This window comes from Haliaeetus albicilla, chromosome Z (genome assembly GCF_947461875.1).
Source record: "Haliaeetus albicilla chromosome Z, bHalAlb1.1, whole genome shotgun sequence".
Lineage (NCBI taxonomy): Eukaryota > Metazoa > Chordata > Aves > Accipitriformes > Accipitridae > Haliaeetus > Haliaeetus albicilla.
In genome coordinates, this window is record NC_091516.1 from 33,383,541 (window position 1) to 33,406,617 (window position 23,077).

Genomic DNA, 23,077 nt, shown 5'->3' on the forward strand with positions numbered 1-23,077 from the left:
TAAGTATGCACTAGGTGTGTCAACTTACTGTATGGGGGTTTTCTTTAAATATAAATCATTATCACACATGGCAAAAGAAAGCCTTCAAGAGTAGCAAAATATCTAACTTGGGTTCTTCTGTACAGACAAGCATGATATCACAGTTGCTGATGAGTGCAATTACAATGATGATTAGGAGAAGGAGATATCACTTTTTTCAAAAAGCTTTGTGATGATGCACACTGGACAGTAAGAAACCGAGAAGAAATTCTAACAACTATAGAAAACAATTTAATAATACCCTTTCTTTTAATCTCAACTTCTGTATCCTTATGCTGTGCATTTTACAACCTCCCTCACTTATCCTTTTTTTTTTAATTAGAAGTTTTCCAAGAGCTCTTTCTTTCCCTCCCATCAAAATTGAACATAATACATTTCAGATCATATTATGCTACACACACGTTAGGCAACTAGGGAGGTGCTGAACGATAAAAATAGCTAGTAAGACATGTTTGTACTTTGAACTCCTCCATGCCCTCTTCCCTATCACTTTTAGGTTAACTCTTGACCTATCAAGTCACAATGAATATTAGGGTTGATTCACACACACAGAGTGGGTGGCAAAATTCCTGCAGACTACAGTGAGGCTTGAATCAAATGCTTACATGTTAGCCCCAACCAAAGGCAGCTTCATGTGGCAGTGCTGCCAAAAGCAGCAGTCCCACCTTCACCCATCCCCAACTGTTTGTTCTTGTTTACTTGATACTTTTTCTTATATCAGCAACACCATCAGTTCAGTTACATCAATCAGATAAGGCAACTGATCTAGAGTAAAACAAATGGGGTTTTCCCTCCCAGAAACGGAAGCTATCTGTAGAACATTGGGTACAACTCTTCCTCACCACTTAACATCATTAATGAATATGCTGCCGCTTATAGCAAATAAAATGACAAATTTTGCCCTGTTTGATAACTAAATGCATGCTATTGTGCATCTCCTACGTCATTATGAAGAATATATCCAACCAGCAAGACTACATTAGAAAAGGCAGAAATTTTTTTGCATCACTTCACTTTGGTATTCAAGCATTGCCACACAGTGAATTTCAAGTATACTAACCTCAGGAAAAGCCTCTTGAAAAAGGTTAAAGACAGAAAGAAAATAAGGGTGATTTATTTAGCATTAAGTTGTTGAGAATTTCATGGCGTGTGCTACAACCCACCAAATAGGTACATACAGGCACATAAGGGCATCTGAAAATTTGTGAGAACTTCCTGTTGAGATTACTCCACCTAAATCAAAATACTACACAGTTAAATACACCAACACAAACATCTGCAGTACCATTACCTATTTTATAATAATTTGTACATCCTAGTATTACATGCATAGCTAGATAAACTGACATGTACAAAGTCAACTAGTAAGAAAGAAATTAACTACTTAGAGAAGCCTAAGAGTATCTTCAGCTTTAGCAGACACATACATAAATGCTGATCTGGCTGCTACATTCTCACTAGTTGTGAGGACTATAAGATATAAAAAAAATACATTAGCAACTCCATTAATATTTTTAACCATATTCTGATATGGACCATGGAGAATGCAAGGACGTAAAACCAACAACACTGCACCCTCAAATTGCTATTCAGCAATGCAAAGCATTAAGCATCAATGTGCAGCAAGTTATTCACATGCTGATGTGCTTTGCTAGTTCAGTGTGGAAATACATAAAATATGAACAGATGTGCCATGCAAAACTCTAAATTTGGGATTAAAGTTAAGCACTCATTATTCCTTAAGTCACTAAATATAAATCTGCACACGCACTACCCCTCCCCTCTGACGGCCTTTGAAGAAAGTTTGGATACAATTAAATTCTTCACAGGCAGGAGATTAAACAAAAGCAAAAAAGAATAAAATTAAAGAGCAAATATAAGCTGTTTTCAAAACAAACTATGGCATTTCTCCAGGTTATTTACTTTATCCTAATTGAAAGGTTCTTTTTTTTTTTTCTAGTAACGCTTCCCTTCTGATTTGTGATCATTGCTCACTATTCACAGTTACTAGACTTGGTGAATCTACTGGGTTAAAAGCCATCAAAACTACCCACTTTAAAATGCCACATCTTTTCAATATTTAAAATGGCAGACTAGCACTGACTGTTATAATTAGAGTGATATATACATCAACACAATATTTATGCAAGTTGTGTTTGGAGCAGTTTCTTAAATGACAGTGTCTCTATGTTATAGATGTAGCACCTTTAAATAATCAATTTAATTCAAAGCAGTGCTGGGAAGGATCCATTCACTTACCCGTATCCAGCTGTTGGCCTTCAATTCCACAGGGTTCTGTGGTTCACTGCTGTATAGACAACATAAGCACCACATCAGAGTCTTCTGGCTTTCATCTGCAGGAAAAAAAGCAAATAAGGATACATTTAGAGAAAAAAAAAAAAAGAAAAATCAAAACATAGACAGAATTACACACAACAATCCCTATTCATCCACAAAACTAAAGCCCTAAATATCAGTCTCAACTCATAATGCTTCTATTCTACCAGATTCACACCACGCATTTAATGTTATTCAAATGTAGTTCTTGTGTAATCATTGCCTCCAATAGCAGTTTAAAAGGTATCAGAGTTCAAAATCCATACAATATTTAGATGGTCTGAAGAAACATGCATGACCTAGTGATTCATTTCCATAAATAACACCTGAAGCTATCATCAGGAACTTTAAATTCAGTGTCTAAATAATATCATTAATAATAAACGACAATCAACAGTAGTAAAATAGTTACTACATTGTGTCCAAAGCTTGCACAAATAAAGAATGCTCACTTCTGAAAAAGTTAAGCTTGTGAAGTATGAAATCATTCATACCAAGAATGTAAAACATCAAGTTTTCTGTACATTTCTGCAGACAGCAGAATAGCTAAATGCTGATGGAAAAAAATCCTATTGAGATTTTCTGTTCAGGATCAGATCGGGTTTTACTTAATTCTAACCCACTGTTGGAAATTAGTTGCCTTCTCTAAAAACCTACTATACTGAGCAATACTGTCACTGCTCAGATGCACAGATATTATTATAGAGGAGCTGATTATTTGGAGTAAGCAGCTGAAGAGCCATTTAACTCATGGTTATTTCCCACAACTTTGTTTTCAATAGACTTTTTTTTTTTAATGTTCTTTGGCAGATACGAAGGGTATCTGAAGGGTATCTGAAGGGTATCTGAATTTCATCCCAGAATAAAGTTGCATGATTGTTAAAAAAATTATGAAAACTGGATGTAGCGTTGTAGCTCTGATATAATACTTAGTAAGTAAAAATAATACAAACGTGTAATACCACATGAGTTTTAGAAATTATATTAGGAGACAATTTGATTATCAAGCTCAACAAGTGATTTCTTTTGTTTTCTGTGTATTTGTTATACAGGATGTAATAAACAATATTATTTAGAAGTGCTTTGTTGGCAAAGCCTGAAGAAAAAAGAAAAGCTCCATTAAGTAATGCCTGTATTTTCACCAGGTGATCAGAGAAGTTAATATTGATTTAAACCAGTATTCCTCAATAAATGTCCAACAAGCCTGTAGGCCATTACTGGCCTCCCACTGACTAACATCTCTGCACAGAAATGGTTTCTCAAACATACACATTTAACTGAATACAATTTGGGGTATTCTGCCATTGTGTGTTTGGGGATTTTTTTTTAATATGGATTTTTACAAGACTAATCATTTCCTAGACTGTTTAAGATTGGAGTTAAAGGAGACATCTTGCATACTGCTCAGCAGATATTCAAAGTATCATCGTACTTTGATTGTAAATACATCCAACTAGCATTCAGACATCAGCACTAAGAGGCAACTCTATCTCCTTAAAAAAACATTTCACCTAAACTCTGATATGAAATTGTATGGGAGGAAAAAGAAACAAAGAACAAAGAAACTGTTTTCTTTGTTTACATGACTAAATTATAGCCATTTGCTTCCTGGAAAATGAAGATTTTAAACATTTAATTATTAGTACTAAAATTTAGTCTGTTTATAAAGTCTGGCTTTTGAGATAATTGTCAATTATATGAATTATATTTTAAAAACATCGAACTATACAGAAAGAGATGGGGCAGGAGGGTGGGGGTGAAATCAAATCCAAGTCGCCTATCCCGAAGTATACATAGTTCAAGTGTTCCTTCTCTTGACTCATCCTATTTGTATCCAGTATGCCATTAAGTCATTTTATTTAAGTTATGGTTTTCTTTTGACCTAAAAAAATAAAGGAAAGAGGTGAAAAAAATGAATGTAACTGCTTAATTAGACTTCTGGATGAGAAGACTTTTTCCTACACGTGATGACTTGCTGCATACTATTAAGTAAATTGCATATATTGTTGCCTGTCAAAAATGTAAATCAGTATGATGAAAGCTAAAATGATAAAAATAAAGCTTAGATAAATGGTATATTGGTGTACTTTGCCAGCATAATGAGTTTACACAGATTTAGCTAGATACATTCAAATCTCAACTTATGTGAAACCAACTTATATTGGTGTCATAGCTATGCCAACAGTTCCCTAAAAATAAGAGACTTACACAGCTTCACAGTTTTCCCAGTCAGAATTACTTTTTGGCTACAATCAAAACCAAAGTAGCCTCCCATAGATCTGTGAAAAGCAGGAAAGGGACCATACAGTTGTCTTGCTGAAGTACCCAATGACACTCTGCGGATCACCCTCAGGTTCACTATTTTTTTTTCACAACTGCTTTGGAACTGGGGATGAAAGATGGGAATAATAAGGTGGGACAGATCTTAATAATAATTATGGCAGATGCAAAAGATAATAACATCAAAAGACCAAACACAGAGCCACAGAAAACCTACGCGGTGGGTTTTTTCCTCCCATTTTTCTAGTAACTGTGATCCCATGGAAAACATACTATCATGGTATGCACTGAAAACCATTCTCAGGATAGGAATGAAGGCATTTGATCTTATTATGGCATGAAAGAATGCTCACTACCCAAATAAATACCCAACTAATACATCCAGAGGAACAAAATTAGTAACTCAAAGGTGGAAATTATATCCCCCAAAAGGTCACCAACTATCTACTTGACTTCTTAAGTAGGTTAATGTTGTAACTCCAACTAAAGGAATGAAAATTTTCTGTAGGAAATTTAAGACAGCGTGGAAGCTGTTTTGTAAAAAATAAAACAACAACAACAAACAAATAAACCCCCAAACCTTTATGATTAATCAGATTGCATTTATTCCCTGCCAGTCTCACATCAAAAATAAATTAAAAAAAAAAAAGAAAGAAGAAAAAGAAAAAAAAAAAGGCAATGTTTTTCTCATAACACAGTGTGGTCTTAATCATCCTATGATACAGTTAGTTTCTAAATACCCCGTCATGAATGCGGCCAGATGCAAGGAACTAATAAGAAAACCCTAATCTTACAGCCAGAAATATTCTTTTTAGAGCTTGTTGTAAAATTTTATTGAAATATATCAGAAAATGTTGATTAGCTAAGCTGAACTTTCTGTGGAAATGAATGCATACATAAGCATGCAGACTCACACACATATACTGACATACAGAGCCACCAAGAAATACCCTAGCATTTATAGTGTTAGTTTGGGATTCAAGACATTTAGGCTCAAAACTCAAACCAGGAGGGTCCTACTGAGAAGATAATCCCCCAGCCCACAGAAAAAACATTGGAATTCCTCACCAAGACTGAATTCCTCATGTATCCCTTGTGATTTAGGACCACAAGTACAGCCATGAGATTTTCCTCGGTCGTGCTTCCTTCACATTAGCGTTCTAAATAAAGCTAACTTGGTCACCTCCTGCTCAGGAGTGTTTATGAGGAGATTATTTTCCCTTGGAGACCACACTTCCTGCACTGAGTGGTCAGCCATGTCAGCTTCCAGCACCAACAGACATTCATCTAAGGTGATAGGTATTGTGGTTTGGACATGATGCAGAAGTATAATGTTTTTCCTCCTCCATTCATTAGTATGAAAGACTGAATTGAACAAAATTAGTCCCTTCTACTGCGAGGGTGGCCTGGTCTCAGACATTTGCCTGAATGAGCTATTTATCCAAATGAGAAATTACATGAAACCCACTTAAGAGTCAGCATCTGCTACAGCCAGCACTATCTTAAAGAATATCTTCAGAACTAGTGCCAAACAAAATGAAAATCTGCTGAATCTAAAACACCAGCAGTCCAAAGAGTGCTCAGGTGGCTCTAGAAAGAAGAAATGGTGGGAATGTATAAGCAGACATCTCCAGGTCTACTGATGTCAGAAAATCTCCTTGACTCATCTTTAAGCATTAAAGTGAAGGATTCCATTTTGAGCAAGTGAGGTTCTCTGAATTTGCTTGCCTGCAACTTTGAGACCAAAAAAAACCTGTAGTAAAACTGCGTTCTCTTGCAATCTTCAGAGGTAATGATCAACTTACAGAAAAAGTGCTTTTCTTGCTTTACAAAATGCTGAGGGATCCCAAAGAAGAGGAAAGAAGTAGAGGAAACCAAGAATGTATTGCTGCAATTGTTGCGAAAAGGAGTCAAAAGCAGAAACAGATGGCTTTCAACTTTGATGAAAAATATAGATTAAGCTACTTTCTATATGACAATATATTGTCAGCTCAGAAAAACTGATGGTGCAAAGGCTTGTATATTCCAAAAAAAAATTAGAAGAAAAGCATGTGCGTAATTGTAAACATCAACAGTTATGGAACGATAATTAAAAAGAGAACCTCTCCATTGTAAAAATAAGTCTATAAAGTATGAAAATCCTTTTCTCAAAAGGTGCCATAAAAGCACACGTTTGCTGCTCTCCGACAGTGGTCTATGTTCAAATCTATGGTTCCTTCCCAAATTTTCCTTTCAGAAGGGAAGTGCTGACATAACACACACCTAGCATGTGTTTTGCAGACAAGTTCATTCTGCCTGTGCTTGGAGCTGACTAAAAGATAAAGCCAAACCATAAGACATATCACTTTAGCCTAATGCTGTGCTTGACTTAAAAAGTCCTTCCAGGTGAACACAAAAATTGTTCTTTGAAGAGACAAAAATATGACTTTTTTTTGTAGTTGTAGTAGTAGCAGAAGACTGGCAAAAGATTATTTTAAGGGGCTCACAGAGAAGCTCAAAATTAGTTTTCTGCTTAAAAGTACATCCCAGTCATTTATCAACATATCAACATCTCACTTCCCGAAAAACTGCTGGTGAGGTAGCACAGGTAGCGTGTCCTCCCTCCCAACAGTTCTCCTGTCTCCAACCTCTTTTCTGTTCTTTATTCTCACCTACACACATGTATGCTACCAGTAAGAGGCTTTTGGCTTTTCATACACTTTTTTCCTATGCCACCACTTTACTGTTTTGCTTTTGATTCTATGTGTATTTTCACTAGTTTGCAAGATGGGGAAAACACACATTCAGAATAAACTCAATAAAAACAAACACAATCAGAACTTGGTAGAGCTAATAAACACTAATAAAAAACCAAACCAAGTATCAGAAAAGTTAATTCTTCTATATTAGAGTATATAATACAGTATTCTGATGTATAACTAGAAGAAAATTCTGTGGAAAGTAATCTGAAACACTAGATTTTGTACATTTTAAGAACCTAACAAAAATGTAATTAATATAACAAGAAAATAAGAAAAACAGAAATCATGATGCACATAAACACTCAGTGGGTTTAAAATCTACTGCTCTGAAGTCAAGATTCTGTAACTAATCCATGAAATTAATTAGCTCCAAAAGTAAATTTAAGATTTATCAGTGCCACATATTTTAAATAACTTGGCTAACCTTTTCATCTCAAAATTTTACTTAAATAAAAAAGAATGCTGTGTTTTTATGGAAAAAAATCAAAGTATATAACAAGTTGTATTCTCCTAATTCCTGTAGAATAAAGTTTATGGAACTGCTGCAGAAATACCATTACATGTTCTTACCATATCCTATAACAAAAGGATTCCAACAAAGCCTTCCTAGAAGCTGGCCGATTAAAGGGAACTGCTGGATTGCTACAACAGAATCCTGTTAAAACATAAAAACAAACAAAAAGATAACATACTGCACATCAAAAGTAGGTTAGGAGAACTGTTAATGATACAGATTGTTGTAAATAACAATCCCAATGGTTTTGCTGTGAAATGCTCTGGAAGCAAAACACCTGCGGGTATGTAATAAAAGCAGAACTTCCTGAAATTGGCTATAATGTCGTAATTCAAGTAAGCTAAAGCTTAAGTAATTAATTTCCTCACCTTATGCTTAATTATGGTAGAAAATTTGTTAATTTGCCTCACATCCAATAATCAGAAAACAGTATTGGTAACCAAAATTTCATGATAATAAAAGCACAATTAAGCTGTGTTTTTGTTGATCCTCATTGCTTTAATATACTGTCTCACAGAGTTTCTGAAGAAATTAATACTTACTATGGCACAAAACTAAGTATCTTTCTCTTACTTTACTTGCTTTTTTAAAATTAACTTACATAATGACTAGCCAGTAACAAACTGCACTTTAACTTTTAACCAAATAGAAAGCAGCTTCACTATAAAAGTAGTAGACAATGTAGTTTATATACAATCCTGTGTAGTCAGTCTTATTTTTCCATTTTTGTAGCTTTACTATCTAATAAATGAACACTTTTAAAAACTGTGCTGTGCTGAGGTAACATGCAAGTATCAGGAACAATAACCATCTCCTGCTGCTGCAATAAATTCCTTACATTTGCCTCACGTTCAGGGCTAGCCCTAGACTTTCTGGGGCCATATTCACAAGGTCCATTTCAGGCCAAGCTTCAGATTACTTGAAGTAGCAACACTTAAAACAGATTTTTTTTTCCCTCTTAAGAAAAGACATATATAAATATGGAAAGAAACAGCACTCCCCAGAAATCTTTTATTTAAAAGTTAAATTCAGTTCAGAAAAAAAAAAAACCTCTGCAGTCTTCAGATAAGAATATTTAAAAGAAGTACTTCCATAAGAAGTCAGCCTCATGCCATAATGCAATATTTCTAAAGCTAATTATACTGAATATATATGCTGAAAAAGCCATGCTCAGAAAAACATATACACAACTAAACATATAAACAACTAAATTTACTTTTTAAAAAAAGCACTCCAGTGAGTGCAGATGGTAATTACTAAACAGAACAGCCGGCAGCATATGCCAATGATCTGACCATGCTGCTAGAATTCACTATGTGTGCCACAGCACTGGGGTTAACGTGTCAACAGACTCTCCAAGATTTAAAGGATCAGTTACAGTTTTGCATGTTAAGACCTTTAAATAATCCAATTTATGACCTGACAACCAGAATCAAATTCTTGTTTATTTTAAAGAGTTTTTTAAAGAGGCTAGAGCATTGGCTGGGAAATCTCACGTGACAACAACCAATCAAGAAGAAAAAGCTCCTTTCACAATAAATCAGGGAAACAGGAAGCACACTCTTGTTTGCATTACCTGTGACAGTTTCCCCAATTTGCCTCTCTGATCCAGCAACACATTAGGTCAATAACACAAACCTCTTTGCTACTGTTAGCTTCTGGTTTTGTCAAAACATGGTGCAGACAGTTTCCAAGGTTGCTTCAAAACAGGTCACTCTTCCTTTTAAAGCCACTTACCATATGTTTTAAAGTTTCATAAATCTGATGTAGAAACTCCTGGAGACGGGGCAGGTGAAGGCACACATCCTTCTGGGATTCCAGCGTGGTGGCTTGACCCCATTCAATAGCTTTATCCAACCAATATTCAAAGTTCAGTTTGGGCACAGTAGTGCCCTGGGCCATTCCACAATCCTGAAACAAAGATTGTAACTCTGCATCAGGCAGCACTAAACACTGGCTTCAAACCAAGAATGAAAATGGGAAGAAGGATTTCTATTAGCTTTTCTTGTGTTCACATGTGAAGGGGGGTGGTGAGGGGTGTCTGTGTTTACATCTCATAAGGGTGCCCATTTTCTCTGTAGTAATAAGAGGGTAAAATAATAACCCCATTGTGACAAAGTAGCAAAGAGGGCACAGTAATCAGTAAATTACCTTAGAATGTACCACCCATCTGTGTCTCAGGTTTTTATTATCTGAATTTGTCATCACCAATATTTCACTCAAAGAACATTGAATAATATGAGTGTGCGTTTATTTAGAATGCTTTGCATGATGAAAAATTGAAAATGCCTGTTTCAAGATAAATGAAAGCATTAAAACAAGGCTCAATCAAAACAAAAGGGGTTAGGGGGCCTTTGCTTGTAATTTCTACATTTGTAATTGATCATTAGTTTTAAGCGCAAAAAGAGTATTCTTAAAGGAAACTAATAAAATTAGTATTTCAGCTCTGTTTTTCCTTGTATTATTAGACAAAGGAGAGGGGAAAAAATATAACCACATGTAGCTTTATATATAACTCAGTTCTGAATAAAAGCTGTACCATATATAATCTATATCCAATGGCACATTTTGCTGTAAAATCTGGGTCTTTGAGAGATGAACATTATTGCCAAGCCAGAATGTTAAAAGCAAACCAAATTGCCCCTGTAAAAGACACCAAAAACAAATCCCCCACATTTTTTTCTCCTTTGCTATTATATTTTTCGTTGGCAGAAGGACAGAGAAGAGCACAGCAGGCACTACAACAACCTTTAAATCTCTCTGAAAGAAAGAAACACTTTATAGGCTGAAAGCAAGCGAACTCTTGCAGCCATTCAATCATTGTTCTGTCAAGACTGTAAAGACAACTGTCGGTTAACACAAATGTGGTGGCTGTTTTCAGAAATGAACTGTTGCCCACCTGGAGACAAATTCAGACACTCAGAGATACAACAGAAATCAGTGAATATTTATCTTTATAAACTACAGACCAAAACAAAACCCCTGAACCTGAGCAGCAACCCTGTAAATCAAGCTTGCTTTACACAGCTAAGCCTTACAATCACATCACTTATATAGCACGGTAATCTGAGCCAGATAAAAATCTGAAGATCATTAATAACCTTGTTTAATTTCTATGAGTAATAAATAAATAAATACCCCATAGTGAATCACAACTATTATTTGACTTTGGATCCTGTCCAGCACAAGGTAAAGCTGTTGGCTTGCCAGAGTTCAATGCGTATTTGCCTTAAACATGTTCAAAGTAATGTAAGCAAAGCCAATGTTTTTGTGTTCTTTATTACACTTCCGTTTCTACCTGCAGCTGTTGTTGTCAGCAGAACTCTTAACAGACCCGTGCAGTGCCAAGATCCTACTGATCTTCTATGACTATCAAAAACAGGCTAGGAGACTTCATCACCATAGCTCGCTGAAGTGACATAGGTCAAATAGCCAGCAGCAATTAGCCATCAAACACTCTTACCATCACAGTGACATAATAAAGACTTTAAGAACAAATTAAAGCCAGGAACTGAATTTACACATTTGAGTAAATTAATGAGCCTGTTTGATGTTCCCAGGTAAGATTAATTCTTCCCCCACCCCAAAAAAAGTCCCCTAACGAAATGTCTCCTAAAACTTTAAGAAAAGGGGAAAAAAAGGGAAGGGGGGGGGGGGGGGGGGGGCAAGGGAGGGGGGAGAAGAACCACCACAAACACTCCAGCATTTTGGGGCCAGCCACATGAGTTGACCACATATTATCAGAGGATCTGAGGTAAGCAAATCAAGCAGGCTTATCTCCTACACCAAATACCTGTACCTACTATTCCAGTATGCGGAATGGCATGGCAATCACAGGGTGAGGATGGTCTTTTTCCAGAAGTCTGAAATCCCAGCTCCACAATAAGAAAGGTGTTTTATCTCCCTTCTTAATTACAGCTAAATAAACTTGATTGCTGGTCCAGAGAGACTCCTTAGCAACAGCTTAGCTGGTCCAGAGCCATTCATTGCCTTACAGAAAAAACTGTCAAAGACTGAGATGTACATTCTGTTTTAACTACAACCAAAAAAAAAAGTCAAAAAGGACAAAGACAGCATAAATCATAAGAGAAAGGCAATCTTAAAAGTATATCTAGTCTATATGCTGCTAACTGGAAGTGTGCATTTTTCACAGTTTCTGATAGTTCATTCCCTTAAGATATCTGTCCTGAGTATCCTGGATATGAGCAAAGTACTGTCCCATCAACAGACTTGTACTAGTCACAGAAATAAACCTGTCTTCCCTTCACCAAGAAAACAAAGTAATTCTGTGTTCAGTGCTATTCTAAATCCTCACCTGAAATGCAGTATATTTTCCAGAGCTGTCTTGTTGTATGAAGGCATAGGCAAAGGACCTGCACCAAAAAAACCCCAGCTATATATTCTAGAGTTCAGAACATATCTTCAGAAGGATCAATCCTGAACTTGCTCCTTTCACATCATTTTCTGATGAAACAGAAACTGAGTTGTTTCTAAAACAGAGTTCAGAAATTTTAGCTGCAGTCTAATGTTCATTCATGGACAAGTTTATGGGCAAAAATGGAGGAGTTAGTTTTCTGTTCCATTTCTGAAGTGGATTAAGGGACAAATAAATGTATTTTTCTGTGCAATTACCTTTCTGAAACTGCTCAAAAATACTGTAATACCAGAAATAAGGAGCAAGTGATCTATATGACTAAGAAAACAGGTAATCTGCAGAGTGTATCTGTAATAGACTGTGGTATATATACTGAAAAAAAAAGGGAAATAAATAAATCATTAAGACTGACATGACTAACAATCTTTGTTCACACTCTTTTTTGGGGCAAAAGACAAGGTTAAACACTGCTGTAAAGCTTTATACAGAACTACTCTTGTCAATTCAATGGTAGCAGAATCCCTTACAGCAACTATTAGGAACTGAATGTAGATTTTTCAAAAATTATCATCTCAAAAATCCTTTAAGTGCTAAAAATATTGCTGTTATCTGTTTTGGGATACAACCGATTCACATTCTTACAAAACTCATCCTGAGATCTACAGAAGAGTACATTAAAGTGACATTTCCAAGAACTGCTGCATTGCTTAATTTAATATTCAGTAATATTTTGCTGCATCACAACACTGCTCATGCCACACTAAAAGAAAACCAGAAAAAAGAACTACCCCAAGCACCTGTTCTATTTGCAATAGCATGATTTTTAAGCTGTATTTATGTATGTGCTTTCTCTAGAAGCTTCCAGTGACAGTTATTTTACTGATTGTTTAACTATATTATCTAGTCCTGAAAAAAGCAATTTTATTAATATAGCTTACTCTTGTCTTCATCTCAACATTACTGGAAAGCATACAGTAAAATTACTGAATGTAAAAATAACACAATTAAAAAGAAAACATAACATACCAAACCTGACATACAGAGTTCTTCTGAAAAATGGTCACAGGATATATAGTTTATTAACAAGATAAATATAAAACTATTAGTTAATTAAATGTAATTTAAACATTCAGATCCCAGTAAGATACAGAACATATTCAAAGACCTACAGAAATTATAGATGATAAAGAGTTGATTAATAATTTGACTTGTCATACTGTCAAGTATATTCCTAAAGTCTCTTTCAGGTTCAAGAACTCTGCCTTCGTTTAGTTGGGACTCCTTTTATTTCAGCTGCCAAAAACCAAAACCTGCTTCTTATTTATGGCTATTTACGCCACAATATGAGAAATTCAGAAGCTGGGTTTACTGTGGATTGCCTTAAAATATCCTTTAGTTCTAGAAAGAAGGGGAAGAAATAGCATTCAGTCCTCCTTTCTCAGAACCCCCAGTCAAGCCCTCCTGGTCTTGTACTTGCAAGCACAGGGAACCCTGTGGAGCTCAGGCATGAGGGTACTTGTTATATCTTTCAGAAGCTGAAGGCAGCATTTCTAACTAGGAATGGATTAGCTTTATTCTGTCAAGTGAGCGATCTGGATTAGTGTCTGAAATGTAACACTTCAATCAGTAACTTTTGTTACCAGATCTCGAGGCAAAGCCCGACAGTATACCAGGGCACTCCACCTAACAACAGAGTTACTGCTGCACCCTCCTGCACACACACAGACAAATAAATACTGCACTGTCACAGTCTTCTACGTTAAGATTTACCAGAATACTGTTCCTCTGCGATAGTGAGCTATTTGCACGTGTAGAAGAGACGCCGACAAAGTTTTCAGAAAACTCACAAATGTCTCCTTATCTATAGTCTGAACATGAAATTTGTGCATTCAGCATGTAAGGTAGTAAAACAAAGAAGATTTTTTTTCTCTAGAACTGTAGAAATAAAATCTTTTCAAGTAAAACCATAAAAAGAGAAAAACTATGTGAAAGGAAAATAACTTCTTCACTATTACAAATTCTGAAACTCAGGACTCAGATATAATAAAAAGGGAATATGTGGTTGCTAAAACATTACAGCTCCTCAGAAAGAATTTCTGTCAATCATAGAAAATTCAGTAACAAATTTTCATAGCTTTCAATGTCCCCAAATCTGGCTTTAATAGATAGCCAAAAATTACTACTAAACTTTTATTACTTAGTTTGTCTTTAATCTTGTAAATTCAGCTGTAATTTTCAAATAAAGAAAAGCATTTCAAGTAGAAGGATCTTTGAGATACCATTAAGGTACAATATTGCCTTACATCACAGCATTCTAAATAAATGTGAAAAAAACTTGCATTCAAGGTATAAAGCTCTCATTTGTGTACTTTTTATGATATAAGTAACTCCACACTCTAAATGAACACTTCACTTTCCATTACTCCATCTCCTCTCTCAAATCTTGCCCATCAGCAACCTCAGCTTGTAAGGAAAAAACAAAACAAGAAAACAGTTCAAATACTTATATGATATGACGGTCCAAAGGCCCGAAGTGGAACAGGTCACCATTGACCTAACAGAACACATTAACATACATTCCAAATTCCAAATTACTTTGGGGGTTGTTAACACAAAAGCAGTAGAACAGTCCTTTTGTGCATGTTTATTACTCTAACAGATAGTAGGAGACTAGTATTAGGAATTAGGAGACTAGATATTAGGTAAGCACTTCAGTATATTACATAATCAAAAGATACCATGATTTTGACCCCTTAGTTAATCACCCTTAACTTGGTTATGATACAGCATGGTTGATACACTAATAGGAGCAGAAGACTATTAACTTACTGCTTCCATGTTTCAAAGATGATGATAATCATGTCACAAATTTACTATCTAATAGATGATATTTTGAGATTATGCCAAAAGAAAAAAAAGTAGCAGTTATGCAGAACATAGATACTATTTTCTCATTGATTATTTCACTACATAAAATGGCTATTAGGTTCTTTCACCTTGTTCCCACAAGTATATTTTTCATCTTCACTTGGACAACTCTCCTTTCACTTGCCATGAACAAAAAGAAAATGTAATACACACTCAGTTAGGCAGTAAGATCAAACATGACTTATTTCCTACTTTAAAGAAAACCTATTACTAGCCCCCCCAAAATAAATTCAGAAAAAGTTTATTAAGAAAAAAGTGAATAATTTTTAGAAACTTCAGAAAGGCCCAAGAGTAGTGAAGGCTATGTGAAAATTAAAAATAATATATTATTTATTCCTGTCATCTTATTTTTCATAGTGTCCCTTTTTGAGAAATTACGTTCACAGGCTGGTTTATAGGTTGGTATTAAGTCTAATCTACACTCACTGGCAGTCCAGCAGTCAAGAATAATCTAGAGAACAATTCCCATCTTGAGTCTGGACAGTGTGCTTACATCCAGTGTTGATTAGTGTTAATTTTTTATTTAATAAGTTTTCAGTTAAGAGCAAGTTTGCCTATTCCCCTTTGTGCCTACATCCACAGGTATTTTATAGCAAGAACAAACCACTATTATAGAAAACTGCCTGTCTATATGCAGACTTTCCAAATTCAAACAAATTGCATGCAAATGTATCTTCCTCGGGAAATAAAACCAAGGAACAGAGTTTTGCCAAAAGAAAGGAACCAACAATGGCTAAGCAGCATGCAAAATATGGTAAACTAAATAGCTGTCAAGCAGATGGCTGGCATTATCATTCAACATTTAGACTAACAGTTCTCCTAGAGAAAGTAATTAACTCCTCTATTTTGCTCCTCTGTATTTGTTTCTTCTATTTACTCAGATAACTAGTATTTTCACAGTTGTCAGATCTGCCTTCTGAATTACATTATCAGGTCTCACTGGAAAAAAGAGCCCAATTTTCATCTTTAAGGGACGGTGGCCACTAACAGGGCTACTTTTGTGGACAGTGTATGTATTAAGCCTCTTGCACAGGTTTAATCTGAGTAACATTGCAAACAGCAAAATGTTTCCAGTTGTGTTCTGTGGCCCTGCAGGACTGGAGAAGACTCAATGCCCTGAGGAAGCATGCATTGCTAGGATTCATACAATATCTCCCTTTCTAAGACCACTCTGAGAACATTACATCTCCCTCTCCCCTCAATAGGACTAAATGATCATAATAGAGCCTTCTCCTTCCCAATCATCAGGCTACAAGCTTCACAACCAAAAAAATGTTATTTATTAGCCTTCCCTGATAACAGTAACCACATAAAAATTAACTTTAAAACTTTCTGGTTCTAATGGCAGGCTTGTCTTGCAGCAGCAGATCTTCCTTCCAAAGTACATCATTTCAAGAGGCTAAGAATAAAACCTTCTTTAATGGGAAAGGCAGAAATATTATCTCAGCACCTCTATCTAATTCTTATCTTTTGCTCAAGGGAACAGTGAATGATGTGAAAGATGTTCAGGAGTTATATTGCTGAATTTTACAGATGTTATTTGTTACCTTTCCATAATGAATCTTAACCAGACAACAAGTCAATTAATTATCACTTCCATACACAAAAGATGTAATTACCAGCCCACAGAATGGATTACTATGTTTGTAGGCACAAACTGAATACAAAGTCTGATCACAAGCCACTGCAAGTCGCTCCTGCAAGAAATGCAGCAACTAAGTTATTACGACTCCCAAGACCAGAGGGTTTTTTGGTTTGTTTTTTTTTTTAAAGTTAAATTTAAGAGGAGAAAGCAGACAATGAAGTAAAGTATCTTTATATCTCTACGCAATTCAGCAAAGTACCAAACCACACAGTGTCCTCATTTAAAAGAATTTCAACGTCAGGACTAGCAAATCAAAATCCAGGAAGGCCCACATAAAGCTGTCCATACCACTAGGCAGGGAATCAGATGCATGTACACAATGGAAGTTTGTTTCAAGGCAGTAAAGCAAATCCCAGAATTAACCAGTGCACACTGATGTTAAGCAGATCAAGAGGCCTTCCAAAACAACAGCAGGACTTGAAAGAAACAGGGAGGTTCTAGCTCATCCTTTAACTCCTTGCTTGTTCTTCCATATCTGAACTGTTTACCTCTCATCAGTAAATGGTGATCTACCACAGAAAGGTAACAACATTATGTAACAAAATACAGCAGAAGCTAGAAATGAGATACCAGGCATGGTGAATAGAAGCACAAACAAGTTCACACCTTCATCATCTTCTAAAAATGGAGAGGCGAAGTCCATCTGCTTTCAATATATTTTGTTTTGCACAATCTAAAAAGCAAACCTTCCAAGATTAGGTCACTGGAATGTGGCAATTTCTCCTAGTGCTTGAGGAATAAAGATTTTTTGGGACACTTCTAATGAAGTTTTTTAATGAAGACTTAGTTTGCTGGACAGAGCCTTTTCACTCAGCCCAGGTCATTTTCAGGTAAGTTCTCTGAGAACAGCTGCAATAAAGGCCACACAAAGAAAAATGCAGCTAAGACGACAATGCAAACAAAGAATAAATGCAACTCTGGAAAGAGGCATTAGGTCTGATTCAGCCTCTGAACTGCAGGAGGTAGAACTGCTTCTGTAGAATATCTGGTAACATAAAAATAAAAGTAATATTTTTACACCATTTTGCAAAAAATCCAATCATTGCTAATACCAGTTTAGCTTCACTATTGCTAATAACATCACACATCAATTGTGCACGGGCTTCCAATATAAGCAGTCTAAACACTACATAAACTAGACCTTCTTTTGCAGGTTACAGGAAAAGGAATGAAATTCTGATTCTGTTTACATCACCAGCAAAATTTTTGTTAGTCTCAGTGGAGCCTAAATTTCACATGGTGCATTCAAGACACTTGAGAAGCTTATCCGCATAAGAACTCACCAATTCACTACACCAGAAAAGTCAGACCTATTAGCAATAATGGCAAATTCTTGTTAGACGTAATTTATTGTTTGTACCCCTTCTCCTTACCCAATATGCCAGCTAATGTGTCACTCAGTTATCTCATGGGCTATCTGAAATGAATTTTGACTATAAAGTTTTCGTTACCCCCTTTTGGCAAATATTATGCTCTCACACAACTTCATGTAAGCCAAAGCAAAGATGTGAATGAGTTACAATTACCTAGACACAGAGTCATTTTTGTACCAAATACAAATTGTACTTTCTCAGTTAAACTTTTACATCTGGTTATCACTGTCTCCTCCAGCTTAAATCCACTATTAGACATTTTTACTGTAACCTTACATGCCTAAAAGGCTTCCTTCAACTCCTTTTCTACAGAACAACACTTCTTCAGAAACAAACTGATCTGGGGGTGCTGGTCAACAGCAGGGTCCATGAGTCAGCAGTGTGCCCTGGCAGCCAGGAGGGCAAACTGCATCCTGGGGTGCATCAAACACAGCATGACCAGCCGGTCAAAAGAGGTGATTATCCTGCTGTATTTAGCGATGGTGTGGCCTCCCCTGGAGTACTGTGTGCAGTTCTGGGCCCCACAGTTTAAGAAGGATGTTAACGTCCTTGAATGCATCCAGAGGAGGGCAACAAAGCTGGTGAAAGGGCTGGAAGGCATGTCCTGTGAGGAGCGGCTGAGGACTCTGGGTTTGTCTAGCTTGGAGAGAAGGTGGCTGAGGGGCGACCTCATTGCTCTCTGCAGCTTCCTGAGGAGGGGAAGTCCAGAGGCAGCTGCTGAGCTCCTCTCCCTGGGATCCAGTGACAGTATCCATGGGAATGGCTCACAGCTGCGCCAGGGGAGGCTTAGACTGGACATTAGGAAACATTTCTTTACTGAGAGGGTGGTCAAACACTGGAACAGGCTTCCTAGAGAGGTGGTTGACACCCCATGCCTGTCAGTGCCTTAAAAAGAGGCATTTGGACAGTGCCCTTAATACCAGGCTTTAACTTTTCATCAGCTCTGAAGTGGTCAGGCAGTTGGACTAGATGGTGTTTGTAGGTCCCTTCCAAACAAAATAGTCTATTCTATTCCATTCTGATCTGAACATAAACAAAACCAATCATCCAAGCTTCCCTCATCATTAGCCCTCCTCTACAATTGACTTGTATTTATATACTGCTTAAGTGGAATACAGAGAAATTTATTTCCTTATGATTCAGTTCCTCTGAAAAAAAACTTTAAGTAGAGAGTAATTCAAAGCTTCACATGAAATAAACAGCATTCCTCTCTTTCCAGAGTTACAATACTTTGAGCTACCAGCGGGGTGGGGGTTGCATATAAACCAATCCTTGGCACTTTTTTTTTTCTGCTTTTTAGATGTTTCACTTTAAATTCTGCAATTAACAAGAATATGCAGTAATTCACTAGTATCCAACCTTAAGTAGAAGAACACACATTAAATTGTACACAACAAGTTAGAATATTAGTCGTCCCTTCAGAGGAGTCATACATAACCTGTAATGTAAAAGAAAAAAGTGCATTCCTTTGTATTAGTATATCAAGAAACAGCATTCACTTCTATCTGCACATACAAAATTACAAGAAAGCAGGGGGGACGACACCTAAAAATGTTTCTGTCAGAACATTATCTTCCTCCAACTAAGCAGTGGAGAAGATTCTGCAAATGGGTAGCACGATCCAAAAATATTCACCTTTGTTTCAACATTTAAAAAAAAAAGAGGGCGGGGGAAAACAGGGACACAATCTATTTAGACACAGAAGAATGACTACCCTTTCTTTCTTCAATTAAATTGTAAGTTAACACTAAAGGGCTTCATATTTCCAACAATTATGCTTCTTTAATAGCCATGCAACTTTGACAAATTCAGGCTTTACCCCTGACTTACACAGTCGTAAGAAAACAAGACAGTGGTCCAAACTCTTTATCACAAGTATTTGAACATCAGTTAAAATACTGCCTATGGTATTGATATCCAGTGCTATTCATAGTGTGTAGAGTTGTCTTGATTATACCAAGTGAATTCCTTTTTGCCGAGAATCTCTATAACCATTTTTTTTAAGAAACTCTAATATTTAGTATAGTAACAAAGTACACACCTTTCAATGAAATTCTGCTCTACAGAGTTAAAGCATTTCTACGTAAGCATAAGGAAACAGAGGCACAAACAGAAAATTTCTTGTCCAAAGTCACTGAGGAAACAAATGACAGAAAGAGATAAAAGACACAAATCTTGTATGTTCTAGCCCATTAGACAACACTGCTTCTCAAGGATTTCCTCAAAGATAATCTATTATTCAACCTAAGCTCCTCAAGCATGACACAATGGCTTATGCAATGGTGAAGGGCAATATTCCACCAAAAAGAAACAGACCACACAACAATCACAGGAAAGTATTTTCTTTCCAGTTTTTATTATACATACTTACTTTTGTATGAACTCTAGTAACAGCATAGTAAGTGTAAGTAAAAAGTGATATACATTCATTCTAACATCAGTTGAGGCTACTGAAATTCTGTAAAACCCACTCCATAGTCCACATACAATGAAAGCAAGTTTGCAACTGAAAGAATGCATTTCTCTTTGGCATAAAAAAAAAACCCTTAACAATCTCATACTTCCCCCTCCTCCCCCTGATTACTCACACCCAGAAATAGCCACAGAAAAAAATCTTCTGAATAAAGATGTATTTATGGCACTAAGTACACCTGACAGAAAAAGAAAAATGTATTCTTCAGAAGAATAAGAATAACTTCATGACATCCACATCAACATTTACACCTTTTTGTTGTACATTATTTTAACACACTCCCACAGACACTTGTCCCTGGAGTCCATTGACAAGGTTTCATGCTATTCACAGGCATTAAATCAGGCTATTCATTCTCTGCAAACAAGAAGAGATAAGTTTCCTCAGAAACATTTAGAGCAATGACTTTCAGTGATTCACTCAGTCAAACTCACACTGCAGCAACAATTAGCTATGTGGGCGTTTAGACTGGAGACAGGGCACTGACATTCAAAGCGATGAGGCCTTGATTTGGGGAATTCTCAGTCAATTATTCCTGCATATTCTATGTGCATGTACTTTTTAATGTGCTAACAGTGGATCCTGTGACTTGCCAGTAAGACTTTTGTTGCATCTCTTCATGAAAAACTCAAAATTCAGCAACGCAACGCTTGGCATGAAATTAAAGCTATATAGTTCTGGTATTCTATGGGAAGGGAGTTCCTTATGAATTTGGGAAGTTGATGATAGATAAGAACTTTTAACGTACAACATAGGAAAAAAGTATTAGCTAGTGGTATGTCTCTTGGCCTCTTCTCCTTGGACACTCATATATGTCAATTTAGTTGTATATTATGATATTTTATTATAGTCACTGTTTGGAATATTTCAATACTGTCACATTGTTAATCAAGATTTATAAAATAAACATGTCTAGTGAATCTACCAGTAGGAAGGAAGGACAGCCTTGTAGTTTGGCTCCAGGAGTCAGAAGCCTAATAGTCTGATTCTCACTTCTGACATCTAACACATGACACTAAAGAAGTCATTTAAGTTTCCAAGGCCTGTTCTACTTCACTTCTACAGCAACCTGCCTAGTACTGCTCTAATTTTAAAGTTTAATAGTACAGTGTACATTTTTGCCTTTTTTTTTTTAAATCAGACTGAAAATACATGTCTGATAATATCAGATTTGCTACAATTGCAGGTAAAAAGAACTTATTCCTCTCAAAGATTTACAAAGTTCCTTGTGCTGCAGTAGCCTCGCGGACTTTATTTTGATAAATACCGTTAACTGATGCTGTGAAGATTACATCTGAGCAAGTCATCTGTCTTTAGACCGTATCAAATAATATCTGTATAATTCATGACTCGTAAGTTTATGAAAATCTAACTCATGGCATTGCTTACCTACAGAATTTCTATTAAAAATTAAAACTGCATGCAGAAGTTCTATGTCAGAACCCTGCAACCATATGCAAGGCTGACAGTTTAAAAAAATAGTAACAGAAACCTCTTGCAAATAGCCTAAGTCTGACATGAGTCCATCCTTTACCATTACACAGTTAGAGTAAAAGCACCTTGAAAAGATGTTAAAGAAGCTGTAACTAAAAATTTCCAAATTCAGAAAATTAAAATTATAATCATTAAATTAATATAGATTTCTCTTTATGATTTATTATTAATGTTTAATTAGTTTATGATTAATATAATACTAATAAAGAGCATTTTTATATTGGGGATACAGCGTTTAACTCCAAATCATCACATTCCAATTGTCATAGCTATATAAAATCAATATTATTTCTATAGTGAAATGGATAACTAAGTCCTACTAATTTTTAAATACTTTTGCAGTACCCACAAAGTTATTGGCCCTCACCAAGGGGAAAATATTTAACATATTCTACATTCCTATAACTTACAAAGTAGACTAACTATGTGGTCCTAAAGTGGTGTCAGAAGTTGGTGGGATGTGCCACCAATATTCAAGACAGAAAGGATTTAATTCTGAAGCTCCATGAAAGAAAATACAGATTTTTAATAAGCATCACCATTGTCTTCATTTTAGCAATATTAATAATAATGACAGTCATTTATGATAACACTAACCAGAAAATTTGGTCTGGGAATACCCTTCTTCGTGAACATTAAACTGTTTAATTCAAGATTTGACTTGATTTTTGAGAGTTGTTCTAATGTTTATACATGTAATAAGATCTTTACAACCTGGCATACTTTTGTGTGTTTTTTAGATCAGGTTGGCACAAAATCTGTTGTATTCATTTAAAAAAAAAACAACTGATAAATCAAAGACTGAAGATTTTTATTTGGGATTGATCTCATGCAATATATGCACCTTCCTGTAAATGTGAAAAATGTTTCCATGTATA

At 35.9% G+C, this 23,077-nt stretch overlaps 1 protein-coding gene across 3 annotated transcripts in view; it reads right to left on the bottom strand.

Moving 5' to 3' along the window:
- The window catches only part of FANCC (FA complementation group C), an 88,111-nt gene that overhangs the window by 62,500 nt on the left and 2,534 nt on the right, over positions 1–23,077 (bottom strand). For all 3 annotated transcript variants that reach the window (XM_069777489.1, XM_069777488.1, XM_069777487.1), the window contains exons 2-4: positions 9,649–9,822; positions 7,968–8,052; positions 2,299–2,393 (exon numbers count right to left, since the gene is read on the bottom strand). In XM_069777489.1, coding sequence (XP_069633590.1) covers positions 2,299–2,393; positions 7,968–8,052; positions 9,649–9,813 — 345 coding nt within the window. In that variant the 5' untranslated portion in view covers positions 9,814–9,822. The remainder of the gene's footprint in view (positions 1–2,298; positions 2,394–7,967; positions 8,053–9,648; positions 9,823–23,077) is intronic.